The sequence below is a fragment of the Ursus americanus genome, chromosome 1 (genome assembly GCF_024610735.1).
Source record: "Ursus americanus isolate L20-20 chromosome 1, mUrsAme1.1.p, whole genome shotgun sequence".
NCBI classification, from domain to species: Eukaryota; Metazoa; Chordata; class Mammalia; order Carnivora; family Ursidae; genus Ursus; species Ursus americanus.
In genome coordinates, this window is record NC_142127.1 from 107,205,519 (window position 1) to 107,227,266 (window position 21,748).

The 21,748-nt window shown below is 55.4% G+C and overlaps 1 protein-coding gene across 4 annotated transcripts in view; it reads left to right on the forward strand.

Moving 5' to 3' along the window:
* FARP2 (FERM, ARH/RhoGEF and pleckstrin domain protein 2) overlaps positions 1 to 21,659 on the forward strand; it is a 106,018-nt gene extending 84,359 nt beyond the window's left edge. For all 4 annotated transcript variants that reach the window (XM_087865133.1, XM_087865148.1, XM_045795852.2 and 1 more), the window contains 14 exons: positions 3,113 to 3,202; positions 3,576 to 3,709; positions 4,137 to 4,218; positions 6,060 to 6,297; positions 8,734 to 8,864; positions 13,644 to 13,712; positions 14,329 to 14,418; positions 17,695 to 17,777; positions 18,681 to 18,799; positions 19,339 to 19,496; positions 20,429 to 20,536; positions 20,757 to 20,908; positions 21,125 to 21,239; positions 21,461 to 21,659. In XM_087865133.1, the coding sequence (XP_087721259.1) occupies positions 3,113 to 3,202; positions 3,576 to 3,709; positions 4,137 to 4,218; positions 6,060 to 6,297; positions 8,734 to 8,864; positions 13,644 to 13,712; positions 14,329 to 14,418; positions 17,695 to 17,777; positions 18,681 to 18,799; positions 19,339 to 19,496; positions 20,429 to 20,536; positions 20,757 to 20,908; positions 21,125 to 21,194 (1,524 nt within the window). In that variant the 3' untranslated portion in view covers positions 21,195 to 21,239; positions 21,461 to 21,659. The remainder of the gene's footprint in view (positions 1 to 3,112; positions 3,203 to 3,575; positions 3,710 to 4,136; positions 4,219 to 6,059; positions 6,298 to 8,733; positions 8,865 to 13,643; positions 13,713 to 14,328; positions 14,419 to 17,694; positions 17,778 to 18,680; positions 18,800 to 19,338; positions 19,497 to 20,428; positions 20,537 to 20,756; positions 20,909 to 21,124; positions 21,240 to 21,460) is intronic.
* The last annotated feature ends 89 nt before the right edge of the window (positions 21,660 to 21,748 follow it).

The following is a 21,748-nucleotide window of genomic DNA, read 5'->3' on the forward strand; positions in this document are numbered from 1 at the left end:
CTGCCTCCTCTCCTCGCCAACAGTGCTGCCTCATCATTTCCAGCCCTGCGAGCCGCCTCCCTGCCTGGAGCCGTGCAGCCAAGCGGTCACCGGGCGCAGGAGGGCTCCCGGACGGCTGGGGTGGCCCTTGCCCCAGCGCTGAGAGTGAGGGCTTCAAGGCCGGTGAACCGGCTGCGCTCCGTGCTGGCTGTGAGCCGGGCCACGGGCCCCCAAGGACTCCGTGGCAGCTCGGGGAGCTCAGCGCCGTGGGGCTTCTGCGCTTGGATCTGGTTACTCGGCTGTGTGCCGACCCCTCCGTCGGGAGCGCCTGTACCCGCTTGTTTCCCGGCGTCCCTCCTCACCAGTGTGTCCCGCTTAACCTGCTGCTTCTCCCCTGATTTCCAGTTGGAATCAATGAGGACCAACAGTGTTCGGAGGGTATAAAGGCTGACGTGCTGCGTGGGGCTCAGGAAGTGGCCAAGGTCCCCCTCTGCTCAAGGCTCTCGGGCTGCCTTCTGCCGGGAAGCTGCACTCTGCTCCCTGGCCGATGCTGGCCCAGCACCACCGACCTGCAGCTGAGTGGGCTGGCTGCGTGGCTCCCAGGGAGCAGCCCTTGGGCTTCTGCTCCCCTGGGAGGTTCCCTAACAGGCTTTCTCTGCGCTGGAAACCAGCAGACCAGCCCTGGATACACAGGCTGCCCATGAGCACTCCTGACCACCGCACTCCTTGTGTCCCCTGTCACTAACTAGGACGTAATTGTGAGCTCATCAGTGACGCTGCTGTGGCTTGTTTCTGAGTGTTTCTCTCTGGGCAGTTCACCCTCCATGGAAGAGAAGTGGGTCCAGAACCTCGGGGTGACCCTGTTTCTGCAGGTTCACACTCGGCTGAGGCACTTTCTGGAACCCCATGTGGAGGGGACTGCAGTTAGGAAGCCGGCTTGCCTGCATGGACTCCCCACCCAGAGCCCCAGGCCAACAGTGGGCCCATATAGATGTGCAGAATCAGGGACACGTGGCTGCATGGGGCCCACAGCCTCCACACCATGAACGTGGGCCTCGTGGGGCCAGCTCTGACCCCAGAGAGCTCCTGAGGCACACCAAGCTGTGGTGGAGATGTGACATTTTATAGAGATTTGACAGAGTTGGGATTTGAAAAAGTCATGTTTTAACAGCACAAAGCCTAAAAAGAAAGAATTGGAGAGCACAGAGGTTGTCGCTCTGTGGGGAGAGGGCCTGGAGCTCCAGGGACCAGGCGTGGGCACTCCAAGATGTTTTCAGGACCCCAGCATCACAAGACTGCAGAGCAGGCTTACCTGGCCGCTAAGACAGAGCAGCTATTGATTATGTGGGAAGAGTGGGTCACGTGGAATATGCCCGGTGGGGTGGAGGGGACACGGCCATAGCTGTGGTCTCCAGGGCACGCAGGAGGAGTGCGCCTGTGGCACCGCTGTGAGAACACTGCAGCCTCTGCTAAGCTTCACCTGGGCTCAGGGACACAGGGAAGAGGTGGGCCCTCAAATACCAGCCTCTGGCCCAGCCTCCCCTGTCAGCTTCCATCCCAGACTCCTGCAGACCTGACCCCTGACCTTCCTCCCCAAACCTCTTACCTTGGGGACGGCAGCTTTTTCCCTTGGTTTGGGCCCCAAAACAGTCTGCCTTTGCCTTCTCTGTCCCTCGGACTGCCACCCATACCAGAACTTGACCTTGAGACTGTGTCGGGGTCCTGCTGTTCCCCTCCCCAGCTGTGGAGCCTGGATGGTGCAGAGGCCTTCTGCTGACCCCCAGCCCCTCGTGCTACTCTCAGTGCAGCAGCCAGCCTCGTCCTGGGGACCTAGCGTACCCTGATGTGCTCTGATAGACCCCAGAGGACCCCCTTGCCTTCCCCACCAGTAACCAGCTCACTTATCTCTTATCCCTCCCCTCACCCTTCACCTCCAGCCTGTCTCTGCTAGAGGCTGTGGCTACCCCATGCCTCTGGGCCTCCACCCCAACCCCTTCTTTTACTTCTGTACTGTCAGCTCCAGGGCAGGGACCTCTGTTCCTGGGCACGCTCCAGGTGCCTATTTGGGGCTGGTACCTGCTCTGTGGATGTTTGCATGGTGGCCTCAGGGACAGTCAGCCCTAAGGTCCTCGGCCTGGTGGAGGAGGTGCAGGGGAGCATGCCAGGGATAGAACAGGACCAGGTGTCTGCCAGGTGGGAAAGGACAGAGTAGGGGCCTTTGAGGTGGACCTTGACGGAGGCAGCTCCCTGAGGTGCTCGGGATAGGGAGGGGCCCTGCAGGGCCAAGACACAGGCCCACCCAGGTGCAGCATGCAGCCTGGCCACTGCTGGAATGCCAAGAGCTGGGTGTGGTAGGGCCCAGGTCACCGGGGTAGTGCAGCCCCTCCTGCTCCTGACTTGGCTGCTGGCATCCGAACACCAGGCAGAGGCCCTGATGGACAGTTAAGAATTTCCATCTCTGGCCCTGCAGTCAAAGCGTGTTAGCCAGCCTCGTGCTCTAACACAGGGTGCAGTTGGAGTGTACAGTGTTTGGCAGTTTTCATGACCTTTGGAAGTTAGACTCAGTCGTTGATAGTCACACATATGCATGTATACACGTGTGTGTATCTGTGTGTTAACTAGTTACACCTCTAGCAGTGGTATCAGAACAATAATTTCACGGCAAAACCAGTAATAGGCTTCAATAATACATGTTGATGTTTGAACAGTGATTTTTCTTCTCAAAAATAACATCGAGGCGCCTCTGCGGCTCAAGCGGTTCAGCATCTGCCTTCAGCTCAGGTCATGATCTCGGAGTCCTGGGGCTGAGCCCTGCATCGTGTCAGGCTCCCTGCTCCGCGGGCAGCTGCTTGTCCCTCACCCTCTGCCTCCCCCCACCCCCCTCTTGTGCGTGTGCTCACTCGCTCTCAAAATGAATAAAATCTTTAAAAAAAAAAAAAGTAATAACATAAAATGAGAAAAACATGGGAGGGAGATTCAGCTGGGTTTATATTTTTACTCAGAAGGAAATCCCTTCAGGAATCACAGGTGAAAAGTGCACGGTGACGTGAACGGGAGCAGGAGAAAGTGAGTGTTGTGAACGTCGGTGACGTGGCCGCCAGACCCGCGCTCACACGGTCTGTGCTTCTTGCAGAGCATGGCAGCAGATGAGGCCTATTTCATAGTGAAGGAGATTCTCGCTACAGAACGAACATACCTGAAGGATTTAGAAGTTCTCACTGTGGTATGAAACCTAAGTCCTTTATTACTTTGTCTTCTTTAATACTTCTTAAACCTAAACCAGAGCTAGAGGATCCCTCCTGAGAAGGACCTCTTGGCCGTCATGAGACGTACGTGTTTGTGTTCTGTTAAAGATACCTTAAAGCGTATCTAAGGTCAGAATATTGCGTCCAATTTTTGTAAAACTAGGAGTATCCATTTGAAGCTTTTCACCCAGAATTGTTTTCTTATATTGTGAAAATGGGTGGTCAGCCAAGAGGACAGCTGTAGCACTGATTTGAGCTGTCCCAGTGGGGACTCTGGGGTCAATGCTGGGTGTCCTGTGGGTACTGACCCTCAGGAGCAAGGTCCCTGGGTCACCCCGACTCTTCCTGCAGTGGTTCCGCAGTGCCGTGGTCAAGGAGGATGCCATGCCTGCAGACCTGATGACCCTGCTCTTCTCCAACATAGACCCCATCTATGAGTTCCACAGAGGCTTCCTGCGTGCGGTGGAGCAGAGGCTGGCGCTCTGGTAACACCCTGCGCACACGGGCGGCCCCTGCACTGGACCCCACGTGGACAGCTCTACCCTGTCCCTATCCCTGTTCTCAGGAACTTCCCAGCTTCAGAAACGAATTCACAAGAACCATTGTTTCACTGAAGTATATCTTTTTAATTTGTGGGAGGAGTAGACCTGTAACAGCCACTTTTATTCATCCTATTCCAGAAGAGAGAATGAAAGAATAGGTTTAAAGTAGATGATCCCTTTTTTTGCCGATTACCATCTTTTAGAGAATGGTCAAAATGTTATCATGGTTTCTGTCCAGTGTGGGCCTCCCACCTCAAGCATCTCTGCCGTTCTGGCTCTGACTAGGCTGGCCAGTCACACAAGGATCCATCAAAGTACAGCGCACAAGCTTTAACAACGTTTTAACCATATCTGTCCCTTTCTGCTCCAGGGAAGGGTCTTCCAACACCCATGCCACAGGCGATCATCAACGAATCGGGGACATCCTGCTCAGGAACATGCATCAGTTAAAGGTAGCACGGGTTGGTGTGATTACTCCACCCCTGGAACTGACAGTGCAGTCTCAGTGTTGTCCCCAGGACAGTGTCCCCCTCAGGACAGCATTCCCCTCAGGACAGCGTTCCCCTCAGAGCCATTTTCTCCTCAGGACAGCATCCCCTCAAGGACAGCATTCCCCCCAGGACAGCACTCCCCTCAAGACAGCACTCCCCTCGGAGCAGTCCTCTCCTCAGGACAGTGTCCCCTCAGGACAGCATTTCCCTCCAGGACAACATGCCCATTGGAACAGTTTTCTTTTCCGGGCAGTGTCCCTCTCAGAGCAGTTTTCTCTTCAGGACGGTGTCCCCCCCCCCCAGGACAGCATCCCACTCAAGACAGCATTCCCTTCAGGACAGCGTTCCCTCAGGTGTCTGTTCCCATCAGGACAGCTTTTTCCTCAGGACTGCATTCCCCATTAAGACTGCAGACTGTCAAGACAGAGTCCCCTCAGTGGAGCCAACCCCTCAGGACAGCATGAGAGGGTGTAGGTGCTATGGGCTGACGCTCTTGGTGCCTGCTGATCCGTGACCCACAGTGGGACATCCGCCCCCGCCTGACCAGTCCGTGTGCATTTATTGCCTCCCTTGCTGAGCTCACCAGCCTGCGGTGGGATATGCAGAGCTTGTCTAGGCTGGCATTAGGGTTTGTGTCCACACACCTACTGGCTCATAATTCAGGTTTTTCCCTCAGAGGTGATAGGGCTCCCTTGGGTAAAGTGCCAAGGAAAGTACCAACAGAATGACTCCGGGAGCCAAGGTCAGCAACGTGGCAAAAGCAAGATGTCCTCTTATTAGGACCAGTTGTCACAGGTGTTGAAAACAATGGGGCCAGCTGTGGTTTCACTGTTCAGGGGTCTTACTCTGGCTAAACAGACCTGGGACAGGCCTGCCCACCCTCACGTTCATCCTGGGGCAGCCCTACGGCACCCTTCCCAGAGACACAACGCCACTCGCACTTCTCTAGGTTCCCGCGTCCTCATGCCCACTCACCAGGCTGGCTGCCGCCTCCAGCCGAGGCCTGTTGCACCTTCTACCCAATCCAGCCAGACTCCTGACTTACCCGTGGGCCCCATTCCGTTCCTAGAAACCCGAGGGCCCCACAAGATCACTCAGTTGTGTCTTCACATAGCCCTGCTCAGAGCTCCCTTTCTTAACCTGAGACTTCTTTTGGTTTTTCTCAGCCCATGGTAAATTAGTCATTTCTGTCTATCCCAAAATCACTTACACAAATTTAAAATCAAAATACACACAAACCTCTTTGAGGTTATCATACCACAGACGTCATATTTAGTAATATTAGTAAAACAAATTGATTTCATATTAAAACCTTCCAGGAGGTAAGGAGGGACAGGTTGGGTTTAAGATCTGTATAATACTCAGAATCCATACGCGTGTGTTCTTCGATTTGTGCTGTCAAAGTGTTGGGAGGGATGGTTCCCTGTCCGATCAGCGCTCTGCGTGTGGGTGGGGACGGCGGCCTCTGCCAGGGCTGAGGGCAGAGCCGGAGCATGATTTGTTCACTCCCCACCAAGCACTGCTCACTGGTCCTGTGAGGCAGGTTCCAGCCCTCTCAGCCTCAGCGCTCCATCTGGAAAGTGGGGGTAAAGCCCTGTGTGCACCCAGCACCTGCGGCGGTCTGTGGATGAGCCCCACCCTCCCATCTCACGCATGCTGGGCTGTTCTTCTCTGTTCTGCCCCATTGGGATTTCCGGCTAGTGTGTGACATCCGCACCGGGAAGGCTGTCCAGCTGCTTGCCAGCCGGGCCCCCTGCCCCCACATCTCCTATCCTAAAGGCCCCCCCATTGTGCCTCCACAGGAGTTTACCAGCTACTTCCAAAGGCATGATGAAGTCCTGACAGAACTGGAAAAGGCCACCAGACGCTTTAAGAAGCTAGAGACAGTGTACAAAGAGTTTGAGCTCCAGAAGGTCTGCTACTTGCCTCTTAACGCGTTCCTGCTGAAGCCCATCCAGCGGCTGGTGCACTACCGCCTGCTGCTGGGCCGGCTGTGTGGGCACTACGCGCCGGCGCACCCCGACTCTGCTGACTGCCGCGGTGAGTGTGGGTGCTGGGCCTCTGCCCCCGCAGGGCTGCCCTGGCCGTACGGTTAGGAGCCCGCGTGGCCTCAGTGCTGGAGCCCACACGGCTACGAGGTAGGAGCAGCTTTGGCTGACCTGACGGCTTCGGCTTCCTTACGTGGGAAGTACAGGGTGCAGGGCTTCACCCCAGAAGGGCCCAGTACCACGGTGGTCAGGGCTGTCCTCTGCCCTCCCCTCCCCTCCCCTCCTCTCCAGCTGGTGGAGGGCAAGGCCCTTCTCTGCTGCACGTCTGAAGTGTAGGAAAGGACTCCAGTTGTCTCGGAAGGTCACAGGGAGTGGCCCCCTGCCCTGAGGGGTCTCTCCACAGCACCCCCTTATCCCCCCACCGCATCCCGTGCACTGGGGCTGGAGAGCAGTTCTCAGGGTGATCGGCTGCCAGTGGGCGTTTCTGTCCTCAAAGCCTTGGCTCTCAAACAAGCATTTGGGTCAGAATGGCCTGTTAGAAGTTTCTGATACAGATGGCCTTGGTCGTTTTTTGTGTTAAAGAGACTCAGGAATAAACCCTGACCTTTTAAACCTATGTGTACTTCTAGTGCTGGAGGTTTTTACAAGTCAGTCTACCACTCCCATTAAAAGATGAAAGGTTACTTAGCTTTTCCTTCTAGCTGGTCTCCCCTAGTCCTAAAGGGGTTTATGTAAGATGCTTTCTGATGGGTCAGATGACATCTTCCTTTCTCGTCATTCTAAAAGCAAGCGTTTTCTGTTTACTAAAAGGAAGGACAAAATGGTCAGAAGTGCTCCCAAGCTTTTAAGGGAAATACGAAGTGCGGCACGTTTATAAAGCTCCCGCTGGTGGTGGGGTGGGCGGGATGGGCAGGGGAGGCGCGGGCTGAAGAAGGCTGGGCCCACTCGCCACTGGTGGGTTCCTCCTTAGTAGGACCCAGCCTACAGGCTGAGGCAAAACCCCAGCGAGTGTGCGTTTCTGAACGTGCCGTGTCAATTGCGAACACAATAGAGTGTTGATAGCCCAACAGCCTACAGAGCGTGGCTGTCTCTCAAGTCCTGGGAAAGCCATCGAGCCAGCACGTGCTCAGCTGACAGCTGCAGTTGGGACCCCCCCCCCACCCGCTCTCCCACCCATAGGCCTCAGGGAGAGCGTGAGCTTGAGCCTCCTGGGCAAAATGGGCACCTTTAGGTTGGGCTTAGAGAGGGTGGCTTTGGATCGTCGTTTATCCTTCGTTCAGTGTTTCCCAAGGGCAGTGCCCGGCAGGGACCGGGTGCCAAGCATGGTGATGACCCTTCAACAGCACGATGGTTCTGTGGAGACCCAGCAGTCTGGCATCAGGTCGGAAGTGCATCCCCAGCTTCCAGGGCCTGAGACAGTGGGAGCCCATGTGGCAGCCGAGCCTTCTGGTCCTGCACCCTGTGCATACGCGGTGGCTGAGAGAGTGGCTCGGGTGCTGTCCGAGGCAGACACGGGCTAGGCAGCCCACGTGGATGAGCAGGGCAAAGCGAGTCTCCGCCTGACCTCGTGTCCAGACTGGAGTGGGACCCTGAAGGATGGCAAGGCCAGAAGGGACAGGAGCTCAGGAGTGTGCACAGAGCTGACCCTGGGTGTCAGCCCTGTGGGAGCCCCCCTGGAGCTCTTACAGTGGTTCACTGTGTCACACACACGTCACTGATGGAGGAGTACTCGCTGAGGCAAGTGCTTTCTTATCCGACTTTATCCTCTTAAAGCTGCGAGGCAGGTGTCCTCACCTCACTGGGAGCAACCGACTCGCAGGGGCAGAGTCGAGGGGCAGACATTTCCTGCCGTACCGTGTGGGGCACCAGGCGCTGTGGCCAGGGTGTGAGTGACAGGAAGACAGCAGACTCTCGGAGTGGTTCCAGCAAGGAGACAAGTGGTCACTGCGCTCCAGCCAAGCAGCTGACCCCAGTGTGGCCTGGTCAGGACCGCAGCGACCTTTCGTGTCTGCTTTTGTGTTCCATCTGAAGGAGTTTCCCTTTCGGATTAGAAGCCCTCATGTCTGTACTGGAACTGTAAGATGACACCTGTTCCTCCGTTCAAGGAGGAAAGTACAAATGTTTTAAAGATACAAATTATTTAGCCTTTAAACTACGGTTGGTAATTCTCCCGAAAGAACAAATACTGCTGTGCCTAGAACATGAGTTATTCACAAATGCTGTTCTTTCTCTTTACCAACCTTGAGTGTCAGCTAGTCAGAAGTTTGGGCTGAATAAGTCCAAGTTTCGGGTCATCTGCAGGGACCCCCATTTGCTGCACCGGCAGCTGAAAATCATGGATGGCAGTCCTGTGAGGAGTTAGGAGTAGAACGTTCCTTAAACTAAAACTGCCCTTTAAAATGGCAGTTCTTGTCACAAAGGGGTGGGTGGGGGGTTCCATCCGTGCCCATCTGCCCGGGCACCTGTACTCAGAGGTCTCTCCCCACAGACGCTCTCCAGGCCATCACAGAGGTGACCTCCACACTCCAGCACAGCCTCGCCCGGCTGGAAACCCTCCAGAAGCTGACAGAGCTGCAGCGGGACTTGGTCGGCGTGGAGAATCTCCTCGCTCCCGGCAGGGTGAGTGACTTTGAGGAAGTTTTTTGAGATGGTCACTTAATTATTTTGAATTCCAGTGTAATTAGCATACAGTGTTCTCTTAGTTTCAGGTCTAGCGGTTCAGCAGTTGTGTGCATGACTCAGTGTCATCACGATAAGTGCGCTGTAATCGCCATCACCTGTTTCATCCACCCCCCACTCCCTCTCCTCTGGTAACATCAGTGTGTTCTCTAGACTTCAGGGTCAGTTTCTTGCTTTTTTTCCTTTGTTCCTTTGTTTCTTAAATTCCACATATGAGGGAAATCATATGGTATTTGTCTTTCTCTGACCGACTTATTTCACTTGGTATCATACTGTCTAGATCCATCCATGTTGATGCAAATGGCAAGATTTCATTCTGTTGGTGGCTGAGTGATGTTCCATCGTGTGTGCACCACACCGTCCTTACCCAGTCATCTGTTGATGGACACTCGGCCGCTTCCATGTCTTTGCTGTTGTAACTAATGCCGCTATAAACATAGGGGTGCCTATATTTTTTCAAATTAGTGTTTTCGTTTTCTTTGGGTAAATACCCAGTAGTGTGATCACTGGATCATGTGGTAATTCTATTTTAACTTTCTGAGGACCCTCCACACTGTTTTCCAGCGTGGCTGCACCAGTTTGCATTCCCACCAGCAGTGCACGAGGGCTCCTTTTTCTTCATAACTTCGCCAGCACATTGTTTCTTGTGTTTTAAAGTTGTCCTAATATGTGTGACGTATTATCTCCTTGTGGTTTTTCCATTTGTGTTTCCCTGATGCTGAGTGATGTGGGGCATCTCTTCATGTGTCTGTTGTCCATTTGTATGTCTCCTTTGGAGAAATGGCTGTTCATGACTTCTGGCCATTTTTAATCAGATTATTTCATTTTTTGGTGTTGGGTTATATAAGTTCTTTGTGTATTTTAAATGCTAACCCTTTATCAGATATGTCACTTGCAAATACTTCTCCCATTCAGTAGGTTACCTTTGTGTTTTGTTGATTGTTTCCTTTGCTGTGCAAAAACTTATTTTGAGGTAGTCCCTGTAGTTTATTTTTGCCTTTTTTCCCCTTGCCTCAAGAGACATCTAGAAACATGTTGCTAAGACTGATGTCAGAGAAGTTACAGCCTGCATTTTCTTCTAGGATTTTCATGGTTTCAAGTCTCACGTTTAGGTCTTTAATACATTTTTAATTTATTTTTCTGTATGGTGTGAGAAAGTGGTCCAGTTTCATTCTTTTGCATATTGCCGTCCAGTTTTCCCTACACCATTTGTTGAAGAGACAATCTTTTTCCCATTGCATATTCTTGCTTCCATTGTCAAAGATTAATTGACCATATATTTGTGGGTTTATTTCTGGGTTTTCCAGCACTGATCTATGTGTCTGTTTTTGTGGCCATACCACACTGCTTTGATGACGGTAGCTTCGGAGTATAGCTTGAACTCTGGGATTGCGATGCCTCCAGCCTTGTTCTCTTTCACTTCATGGCACGTAATTGAGACAGAAATCACATACCACAGAATTCACTGTGCAGTCCACGAGGTTGTGCCATCATCCCCAGTAATTCCAGGACATTTTCATCTGCCCAAAAAGAAAACCTGTACCTGTTAAGTCACTCCCCATCTCCCTCCCCAATCTATGGCAGCTACTAATCCACTTTCAGGGGCTTTGCCTCTCCTGGACGTTTCCTGTAAGTGGAGTCACTGTGTGGCCCTTTTGTGGCTGGCTGCTTTCACGGAGCATCATGCTTTCCAGGTTCGTGCCGTAGTCGGTCAGCAACTCCTTTTAGTCACCACAGCGGCTCCGTTCTCTGCGTGCACCATATTCTGTCTCTCTGTTCATCCGTGGTGTGCACCTGGCGGTTGTGAATAATGCTGCTGTGAGCACTCGTCCACAGGCCCTTGTGCACACGCGTGCTCTCAGTTCTCCTGGGTGGATACCTAGGAGTGGAACTGCTGGGTCACACAGTAGCTGTGTTTCACATTTTGAGAAACTGCCAGTTTTCCGAAGTTACTGGGCAATTTTACATTCCCACCAGTAGTGTGTTAGGGTTCTGGTTTCCCCGTATCTCATCTTTTTTATTGTAGCCATCATGGTGGCACGTAATGGTATCTCATTGTGGTTGTGATTTCCATTTCTCAGATGGCTAGTGTCAAGTTTCTTGTCATGCGTTTATTAGCCACTTGTGTGCCTTCTTTGGAGAAATGCCTGTTCAGATCCTTTGCCCACCTTTAACTGGGTTGTCTTTTTGCTGTTGAGTGGTGAGATTCTTTATCTATTCTGGACCCCAGGCACTTACCGGAATAAGATTGCAAGTATGTCCTCCCGTTTTGTGGGTTGTTTCTTCATGTTCTCAGTGGTATCATTTACAGCACAGAACATTTTTTTTTATTTTATGAAGTTGAATTTAGCTGTTTTCTCTTGGGTTGCTTGTGCTTTTGGTTGTCACAGATGAGACACCGCTGCCCAGGCCACAGCATAACAATTTACCTCTGTGTTTTCTTGTGGAGACTTCCTGCGTTTCAGCAGTTACATTTAGGTTTGATCCCTTTGTAGTTCCTTTTTGTGTGGTGTGAGGTAGGGGTCCCACTTCATTTTTTCCCGTGTGGATATCTGGCATTCCCAGTGCAGTTTGTTGAACTGTCCATAGATACAGATGTGCAAGTTTAATTTGTGAACTCTCAGTCGTATTCCATGGGTCTATATATCCATGCTGCTTACTTTGTCACGAATGCCTTTTTGAACTCAGTGCTGTCAACAAAAAAAACCCATTTTGAGGGTTGCATGAGGATGTTTCCTGTCTCGACACAAATACACATGTATTAGCGTGTGGTTGTGTAAGTCATGCTTCCATGTTAGCCTTATTAGAAGGTACAGAGAATGTGGGGTCACAAGCTCAAAGAAATGAACTGCACTAAAATGCACAGGAAGGTTCTGACCTCCTGGAGTTAGGGCTTTGGTTGGGTGCCAGGATAACTCCATTTCATTTCCCTCCCTGACCACGGGGCTCGAGTGGAGCTGCTGGCTGGGAGCTCCTGCAGGTCAGTAGGGCTCTCAGTACAGGTAGTTTCTTCTAGTGCCCCACCCAGTGTGTCATAGATGGTGGCCCCTGGGAATTGTCCCTGAGGGCTAAGGAGAGTAGCCACAGAGCAGGGGTTGGGTGGGCTCTCTGTGTGGCCTGGGCAGGTTGCTCCACCTGTGACATAGAGGGTCTTGGGCAACAAGGGGACTAATGTCAGCTGCTTGGCCCAGTGCCTGGCATGAAGTAGTTGGTATGCAAACACTCACTCCCGTACTTGTTTTTAGCTGCTCTCTCTAAAGTCTGAGCTTCATAACCCAGGGCTCCCAGTCTCCTTGTTAAATACGTGTGTGTGTCAGAGACAGAAACCACACTAGTTATGTCCGCAGAGGAATCTGAGAACAAGGGTTATTAACTAGGAAGAACGTTGATAACGAGGCATCAAAGGGCAAGAAGATGTGGGAAATACCTAAGAGGCAGAATGCAGGTGCCGCCAAGGGCGGGCTCACAGCATGGCGGGGGGCAGGATTTGAGGGAAGAGCACCCACAGGCCTGGGACATGCTCCCTGGAGAAGGGGATGCTGCCCAGCTGGTCCTTGGGTCTGGGGGTGGTGGAGCTGGCTCTGTGAGGGAGGAACCCCTGCAAATAGGACTTGCGGCCGCAGGAAGAGGCAGGGGCTACCTGCTCACCCACGGCCAAAGAGCAGGATGGGGAAGGTGGGTCTGACGTCACAGCCGAGGAAGCCTCAAGCTCAGAATCAGGCCCAGCCCATTGTGCGGTGCTGGCGCTGTACCAGGGCATGCCCTCCTCATCTCTGTTTTGTCCACAAGGCTTCTGTGAAGTTCTTCTTTCTGTGCCTTTGCTCAGTCCATTTGAGGGCTGGGGTCTTCTGGCAAGTTCTCAGGGTATGAAGCTCATGCTCCTACTTATCTGAAAGGACCAACAGATGGGCAGGAGGATATCTGGAAATTGTTCAAACCGGAATTCTTTGGGACTACCAGGACTGACACTTTCTGCCATTGGCGCGGGCAGTTAGGGGCCTGTTTTGACATCTGTGCCTTCAGACGTCCATGTGTGGGCCTGGGGGGTGGTGTTCCAGCATGGACGGGGAAGTGTGAGAATGTCCCCAAGTTCCGGCGGTTCGGTCAGGCCCTGGTGGGAGAGACAGAACCCTCTCCTCTCCCTCTGTGGAAGGACTGCCCAGGACATAGCACTTCCGGCTCCTACTGGAGCTCCAGCCCCACCAGCGTCTCACTTTGGGTTGGAAAGGCTTTGTGGTATTGGGAATCCCCTCTCCACGTGCCAGTGCCCGGCTGGCAGCTGACGCTAATTACCGGCCGACGTTTGATGAGAACCAGGTGTGCCATCTTCAAGCTGCTCTGGGCCGGTTTTCCCGAAGCAGAACTCGGGTGTCCCCGTGCTCAAGCCTTCCAGGAGCTCCCCTCAGCAAGAACACTACCGTGTGCTTTGCGCGAAGGCCCTCAGCACAGCTGGCCTGTGGCGACATGTAGCCGCAGTGCCCGGCAGACAGTCTGGGGCCTGAGTGGGATGGCTGAGGGAGGCAGGCAGGAGGGAAGAGGCTGGAAAGACGTGGAGGGTCCTGGGCAGGAGGGCGCCGTCAAAGGGCCTGTGAGGGGCTCGTCCAGAGGGGCTCAGAGAAGCCTAAATGGTGACATCAAGCCGGCCCTCAGCCCCGCCAGCACACCACCCACGGAGGTGGCCTGGGACTGGCACCGAAGGCGCTTGTCTCTCTCTTTCAGGAGTTCATCCGTGAGGGCTGCCTTCACAAGCTCACCAGGAAGGGCCTCCAGCAGAGGATGTTCTTTCTGGTAGGTGCGATGGGCGTGGTTCTGTCAGGGGGGCCAGTGCTGTGGTCCAGGCGAGCAGCCCCAAGTCAGACAGCAGCCAGGTCTGCGGGACCCTCAGAACGCCAGAGGAGAGCGAAGTCCAAGCCCCCGTGGCTGCAGGAGTGTTACGCTGAGCACTGGCTTTCCCCAGAGAGCCGGCGCCCTCCCAGCCAGTACCTTTGCTCAGCTCCCTTCCTCATGCCAGTTAGTCGACTCAGGCCCGAGCCTTCCTGGCTGAGGGGTGACCGGAGGACCAGCCACGACTCCCCACTGCCTCCAGCTGGCGGGCACTGGGCTCTGGCCCAAGAGATCTGCCGACTCACCTGCTTATTGGCTACCTCTTCAAGATAATGTAACTTTTTAAAAAAGATTTATTTGCGCGCGCGCGAGAGAGAGAAAGAGAGAGAGAGAGAGAAAACATGGAGGGGGGGCAGAGGGAGAGAGAAACTCAAGCAGACTCCAACCTGAGCCCAGAAGCCGACATGGGGCTCGATCTCACGACCCTGAGATGACGACCTGAGCTAAAACCAGTGACTCTTAGACATTGAAACGTGTCACTTGTTTGTAAACTTTTGTGTAATAGAGCCTTCCGTCTCAGTTCTCAGATGTGCTGCTATACACGAGCAAAGGTGTCACGGGCACCAGCCGCTTCCGGATCCGGGGCCTCCTTCCACTCCGCGGCATGCTGGTGAGTGCTTGGGCGCCGTGCTGGTTATTCTCAGGCCGTCGTGCTTAGGGCTCTCGGTGTCCCACAGGCCCTGCCTGCAGCCAGTGGGCCCTCGCGGGGCGTCAGACCCAGCCCCTGAGGACGAGGCCCCGGCTCACATGTCTGCCTCCTGCCCAGACCCACCTGCCGCCCCCCTGCAGAGCCTGTCCTTCAGTAGGAGACTCAGGGAAAGACCCCAGTTGGGTGCTTGGGGGTGGAGCTGACACAGCTTTTGAAAGAGAAACCTGAACCACTGATTGTAAAGACTAGAGAGCCTCTGTGTTCTTGCGCTTGTCTCTCTTCTATTAGCAGTCGTGTTCCGGGCCATCCTAACTCGTTGCTCACACACACGCATGTGCACACGCACACCCTCAAAACGGGAAGACGGCACCAGCACGGACGAGCCGGCTGGCTGCAGTTCGAGCTGGGCTCGGGTCTTCCCTCCACGTCGTGTGCGCCGGCCGGGGGGGGGAGGTCCCGTTCCCCCTGTGCACCGCTGCAGCAGGCCTGCGCCATCGACGACCCTGCTGCACAGCGAGCCCTCTGTCCGCACCGCGTACCTGTCACACGGCCGCGTCCCCCAATACAGGCGCGACAAGACGCCTCAGTGTAGGTCTGTCAAGCCCTTTGGTTTAATGTGATCCAGTTCCTCAGCCTACGCTTTGTGGTCAGTGCTTTTCATGGCCTGACAGAGGCCCTGCTTGAAGGTCACAGGGAGACTGCTACACGCACGTTGACCCCCTGCCCATTTGCCCTTGAGCGTAAACCAGCCTGCTGTCAGCCTGGAGCCCAGCTCTGGGGACAGTAAAGGCAGGAGGCCACGTTCGGGTTTTTGCCACAGAGACGTGCTGTCGGTCCAGAACATGTTATGACAGGGAGCCCCCAGTCCCAGTGTCCACGGGTGGGGGGTCGGACCCCACTTGGCCAGTCTGCCTCAATTTCTACCCCCTTCTTCAGGGGTGCCTTCCGCTCTCAGCCCTCCACGTCCCTTCAAGGCGCCCCTCCTTCCGCTGGGCACCTGAGCCTTCGGCAGCTGTTCGTAGCATCTGGTTTGGCTTTTTTAGCCCTTAGCAAAAAGCGGCCTGTTGGAATGACCACATCTGCCATCACCGGAAGCACGCCCCTTCTGTTCTAAAGTACACTTTTAAAAATTATACTTTCATCCTAGAAAAAAACTGAAAATATAAAATAAAAATCACTCACGACTACACCGCCTAGCAGTACGCACTTCGGTCTTCGGAGGTAGCGAGACTTTGCTGGTGGCCTCGGCGGTGCGTCCCTAACATCTCCCGTGCTTGTGACCCAGGAGCTCTGTGCTCATTTCATGGAGATGAGCAGCGGGCAGGCAAGCCAGACTCCAGTTTTCCTGTTTCCCTTCACTGGACGTTTTGGCTCCACTGAGTTTTTCAGAATTGGAAATAACACCGTTGGGTCTCTTCCGACACATCGTCACCTACGTCTAAATCATACCGTTTGAGCAGCAGAGACACTGGCTTCTGTGGCTCTGACTAGGACTCTGCGTTACTGTCGGAGCCGCCACCCCTGCCGACCTTCCCACCAAGTGCGTCCAAACCTGTCCTCCCGCAGCCTGGGGGGCAGCACGGGGCAGTCACCCCTCGCCCTTGCACTTCGGTGACTGGCACAGCCCTTAGACGGCCAGTGAGGCTGACGGAGGCCGTGTCTCCGGGAGTCTGGGGCCTCCCGCTGGGGTGGCGCCCGGGTGTGTCCGTTGCTCTGGTCTCCATCCGGGGCGCAGTGACAGACGCCAGCCTGCTCTCAGGGCTCACAGGTGCTTTCTCCAGTTCGTAATTCCTGTTTATTCTTCCTGCAGTTTGGTTTTCTCTTGTAGAAGTGAAACGCCGCTGGACACTGTCTTACTCCAGGGACAGGATCTGGCACAGAGAGCCCAACACATTCCTGTTGAAGGAGTGAAATCAGACATCTGTCCATCTTTTCTCTCAGGGTTTCCGTCCAGTGCAGACTCAGAAGTCCTTCCCCTCGCCAAGATCATACTGGCACCTTTTTTTTTTTCTGATACATTTACAGTTTCATTTCTCTTACTGCATAAACTCTCTCCACGTGTCTCCGTGGGTGTGGCTGGACTGGGCCGCACCGCTTTCTGTCCCCCGTCCTCGCAGCCGCCCTCCTCGTGGAGACAGTTCCTGCCTTCACACTCGGGGTTCTTTCTGGGCCTTCTGCTCCATCTCTGTGCGCCGGCATCAGTCCACGTTCTTCTGATGCGCGTGTCCTGTGGAAGAGTCGCTCTGGGGTGAATCAGTGTGTCCCTTATTCCTCCTCCCTTTTAAGTAGTACTTTGCTGCTCTCAAGTATTTAATTCTTCTGAATAAACTTAGGAATTATTTAGACAAATTCCTTCAAAAAACAGCACTAGATTTTCTACTGAAATCGCATTACATTTACGTGCTAATTTAGAGTAAGGGAAGACGGACATCTTGACCTTTTCTTGCTGGCCACTGTTCCTGCCCATTTCGGATCTTGTGTGTCCCAGGAGGCTCAGCGCCTGACATCCCCTGGGCCCCGCACAGGGAAACTGTCCAACCTGGGGCCATCTGTAACTGGCTGGTCCCAGGGGACACACAGCAGGCCCTCATCCTGAATGCAGAGGGAAGGGTGACAGGTCTTGGCTTCAGAAAGAGGGCCTCTGTTTTTTGGTTTACAGCTTCCTCGTGTTTCTATCTAAGAGATATTCTCAGAAATCACATGTTGGATTTTAGCAAAGGTGTGTGCAGCACATAGAGGTGTCCGCCCTTTCCCCGTGGACTCGAGGATGGGGTTGAAACACCCTTGCATTCCTAGAAACTTACTGGGCCGTGGGACAGTTTCCCGTCTGTGCCTTAGGCTTGATTAGGTAGTATTTTATTTGGGATTTATTTCAGTCACTCGTAACTGGAATCAGTCATATAGGTTTTTCTTTGAATCTGTTAGGTGTTGGTACCAGGTTTATAAAGTAAATTGTCCAATTCCCTTTTTAATAATGAAAATGCTCAATATTTTTTCCTGTGCTTGACTTTCAGCTAATAGTGCTGGACCCACCGGTGAGTAGTTGGGTGCCCTGTGGCCCACAGCTCACACACCTGGGTGGCAGGTGCCATGGCGTGGGGATCCCCGTGCCTCCTGTAGCCCCTCGTAGTCAGTGTAGACTCGCACAGGGCTTCCACAACACCCGTGTGGTGCTGCAAGCGTGGGTCCTGCCCGCCCTGCTCTCGCTCCACACGTTTGCCTCTTCTCCCGCCACAGGTAGAAGAAGGCGAGCACGAACGCTCCGTTCCACACTGTTTCACCATTTGTGCAGCTCAGAAAACAGTCATGGTGGCAGCCAGGTACGAGCTTTCCGCATCTGCCTCCGCTGGGCCCTGGGATGGGGGCTTCCCTGTCATGATCCGGGGCCCCCTCTGAGTTGAGAGTGTCAGTCATGGGGTATGTGCCCCCTGGAGCCCTGCTCCAGTTATGTGACCAGGGGAGCAGCTTCTCCTCGGGTTGGAAGCTTGTGACCATTGAGAACGTCCCCACAGAGTGGCACGGGCCTGTCGAGCTGCCCCCGAGCCTCCGGAGGGCCAGGGAAGGCCCCTGCGGATGGGCAGTCTCCCGGGGCACACGCACTGAGGCACCCTCAAGTCCGGGGAAGGGCCTGCAGGGCGGGCACACCACGGCCCAGTCTCACCTGCATCCTGTCCTCACAGCAGGGCTGTAACTTGGTGGCAGCCATTTTTCCCAAATCACATCAGATGGGGAGGAGGCCTGAGCTCAATGGCTAGCAGGTGGCTCAGTCTCTCCTCTGTGGGGGCTGGGGGTCCCCAGCACCTTCCCGAGGAGAGGCTCTCCTCCTCCTGGGTGGGCACCTGGCTCTCAGGTCCCACCCTGCCGTGTCTTGATGTCCTGGCCGATGGCAGAGCGCACGGACACTAGCACCCCTGACACTAGCGCCCCCAGCAGCCTGGGCAGCTGGACAGTATCCAGCAACCACCCCTGCATCTGAGCACCAAAGACTCGAAAGTCCTTGTTTCGGGAATCAACCCCCTTACAGAAGCCCCCATTCCAGGGCTGAGGGGCTGCCTTCCCTCCTCTCCCACCCCCGACGGCTCCCAAGGGGATGCAGGCTGGGCCCCCAGCAGCATTCCCAACAGCCCTCCGGGCCCACGGGACAGGCATTCAGAGAAGCTGGCACAGCAAGGAGCCCCTGGTGGCCCCGCTGAGCCGGCTCTGAACCTCGGCCCTCCCCTCAGCACTCGCCTAGAAAAGGAGAAGTGGATACGTGACCTGGACACAGCCATCGATGCAGCCAAGGGCGGGAGTGACCAATCCCTGGTACTGCCTGGCGGCGTGGTGTGCACTCCCCCCGACAGTGAGTTCCGGCCAAGTCACCCCCTAAAGTCCCCTTTGCACCTAAGCAAGCTTCTCTCCAAACCCCCCCAAAGACCCATCTGCACCTAAGCAAGCTTCTCTCCAAACCTCCCCCCCTTTTTTTGGAGAGCGTGAGTGGGGAGGAGGGGAAGGGGGGGAGAGGGAGAAGCAGGCTCCCCACAGAGATGCGGGGCTCGATCTCATGACCCTGAGATCATGACCTGAGCGGAAGAGTCAGACACTCCGACTGAGCCAACCAGGCAGCCCTACAAATCTGTTTTCTTGGTCACAGGCCCCCTGCTAGGCTACGTGCTCCCCTTCCACAAGGAACGTTCTCGGCCCCCCTGGGGTGGGGAGGGGCAGGAGGGACTGTGAGCTTTTCTGGCAGAAGCATCGTGTGGTTTTGGTCTGTGCCTGCTGCTGACCTGGGCCCTAGGGCTCCCTGGTTCCCAAGGCCCCAGCCCCCTGCAGCCAAGGGCACCCCGGCCCCACTCGCCCCCTGCTCCCATCTCCCCTGAGCAGAGGGCGACTCCTCCACAGGATCCTCTGAGGTCTCTCTGGAGCAGGAGTCAGAAGATGCTCGTGGCTCCCGCGGCTCCCTGGAGGGGCAGGGCCAGCGCCGGGCCAACACCACGGTGCACGTGTGCTGGTACCGGAACACCAGCGTCTCCAGGGCCGACCGCAGCGCGGCTGTGGAGGTACGGCTGCCGGGTGCCCTCTGCTTGTGCTGATGGGGAGAACTGGGGGGACCCACGTGGCAGGGCTGGGACAGGCACACGGCGCTGCCTCCCACTCTATCCTCTTGGGCAGGAAGCCATTAGGCAAGTCCCCTGGCAGAGTGGCCCCGGAGGCCGCCAGGCTGCGGGCTGACCATCCCCATCAGGGCTGGCGCAAGCTCGCGAGAGCAGCCCTGAGCAGCGTGTGCAGGAGACGTGGGGTTCTCTGGAAAGGACTGCTCTCACGGGGGCTGCCGCCTCCCCTACAGCACCTGGAGGAGCCGCTCTGGACTCCAGCCCTTCAGGACTCAGGCTGCCTCCCAGTCAGTGTGGTTTTTGAGTCACTGTCATTCCTGGGGCAGAAGCAGCAGCGCCAGACGGGGAAGCCGCCAGAGCCCTGGGCTCACCCATCGGCCAGGGCTGGGGACGGGCACAGCGACAGGGAGCGTTATACAGAGAGAGGGGTCCCGGCCACAGGGTGGCCATCCCTTGGTCAGGACTCCAGCGTCCTCGCAGCACAGGACAGAGGGGCAACTCACTCCTGATCCTGCCGGTGTGGACGCCATGCTCAGGGCCAGGAGCTGGGGCGTCTTGTGGGAACTGCGTTTACTTGGCTCCCTGTGATCTGTGATGGTCATGGCTAGAGTCACTGTAAATAGGGAGAAGAAACGTAGTGTCCTTCTACTCAGTGCCTGAGATTTCATTCTCCAGATTTTTAAACCTCCTTCCGTTAGACGGTTAAACAGGCCAACAGACCCAGAGCACGTGGAGGATGCCGCCGCGCCCAGAGAAGTGAAGTCGGGGCCTTAGCCAGAAAGGCCACAGGGGCCGACGTGCATTCTGGGGGAGCAGGTGCCACTCTGGGTGCAGTCGGAGGACACGGACTGGGGCCAGTGGCTTTTCTTTTCCTGCAGAATCAGCTCTCAGGGTATCTGCTGAGGAAATTCAAGAACAGTAACGGCTGGCAGAAGCTCTGGGTGGTCTTCACCAATTTCTGTTTGTTCTTCTACAAAACTCATCAGGTAAGGGTACGCGATGAAGCGGGGGCGGGGGGGCTGTGCCCATGGCGCCAGCAGAGCGGCTGCTGCTCGTCACACTCTCTTCCAGTTCAGAGGAGGGCGGTCTTCCGGCTCCTTGACCCGCTCCCCCAGGGCTCCCCAGGCCCCCGTGTAGGGGAGTGGGCTGTCAGGACAGGACGGGGTGGTGGGGAGAGCACCTGCAGAGCCACATGTCACCTCGCAGGACGACCACCCCCTGGCCAGCCTCCCGCTGCTGGGCTACAGCGTGAGCGTCCCCCAGGAGGCTGACGGCGTCCACAAGGAACACGTCTTCAAGCTCCAGTTCAAATCCCACGTCTACTTCTTCCGAGCTGAGAGCAAGTACACATTTGGGAGGTAATCCTGGGGTCTGCCACCGTCCCCTGGGGTCCCCTGCTGCTGCCGAGCATGGCTTCCAAGGTTTTCTCTGGTCCTTGCTTTGTCCCATTCACTCCATGTTTGGGGTTGTCCTTGGGAAGAAACTTGAGCACAAGGCCACACATATGACGAGAGCATCCCTTGACTCCCAAGTGAACATCTTGGGAGCTTCTGATGGCCCAACCTCTTCTCCAGGTGGATGGAGGTGATCGAGAGAGCTGGCAGCTCGCCTGGGAGGGCCAGGCGTCCCGAGGAAGAGGCATGAAGCCCATCCTGCCCGACGAGGACAGAGCCGAGGAAGCAGAACTGGGTCAGCACATAACCCCGTGACCGCATGTCCCAGCGTCCTCAGTGTAGGATGTGGCAGGGGGTAGGACGATGTGGGGGAAGCTTCACAGTGACCTCTGGGAGGGGTGGTACCCCTTGACCCCAGGGGCACCAGGAGGATTGCACATGCCCGTGAAACTGCAGGCCTGGCTCGGGGCGGAGACCAAGGCCCATGCTCACCCACCCTCTCCTCTCCCCAAGCAGCACCTGCTGAGGACTGGCCTAGAACAGGACCCTGTGACGCGTGCTGCACGCAAGCCCAGCAGAAGCCCCTCTGGTGCCCGCCCCACAGAGCTCTGGAGAAGCGGAAACCAGAGTTCCCCCAAGGGCCTCTAATTTATTAGTTCACTGCGTTCCTAACAAATTGAAGAAAATGGACACACGGTCTTCGTTCGTTCGTGCTAACGTGCGTGCAGTGCCAGATAAACGGCTTCTTCCCACACCCTGCGTGCCGCCCTGCCCTCCTGCCAGTGGCCCCACAGTCCCCACATG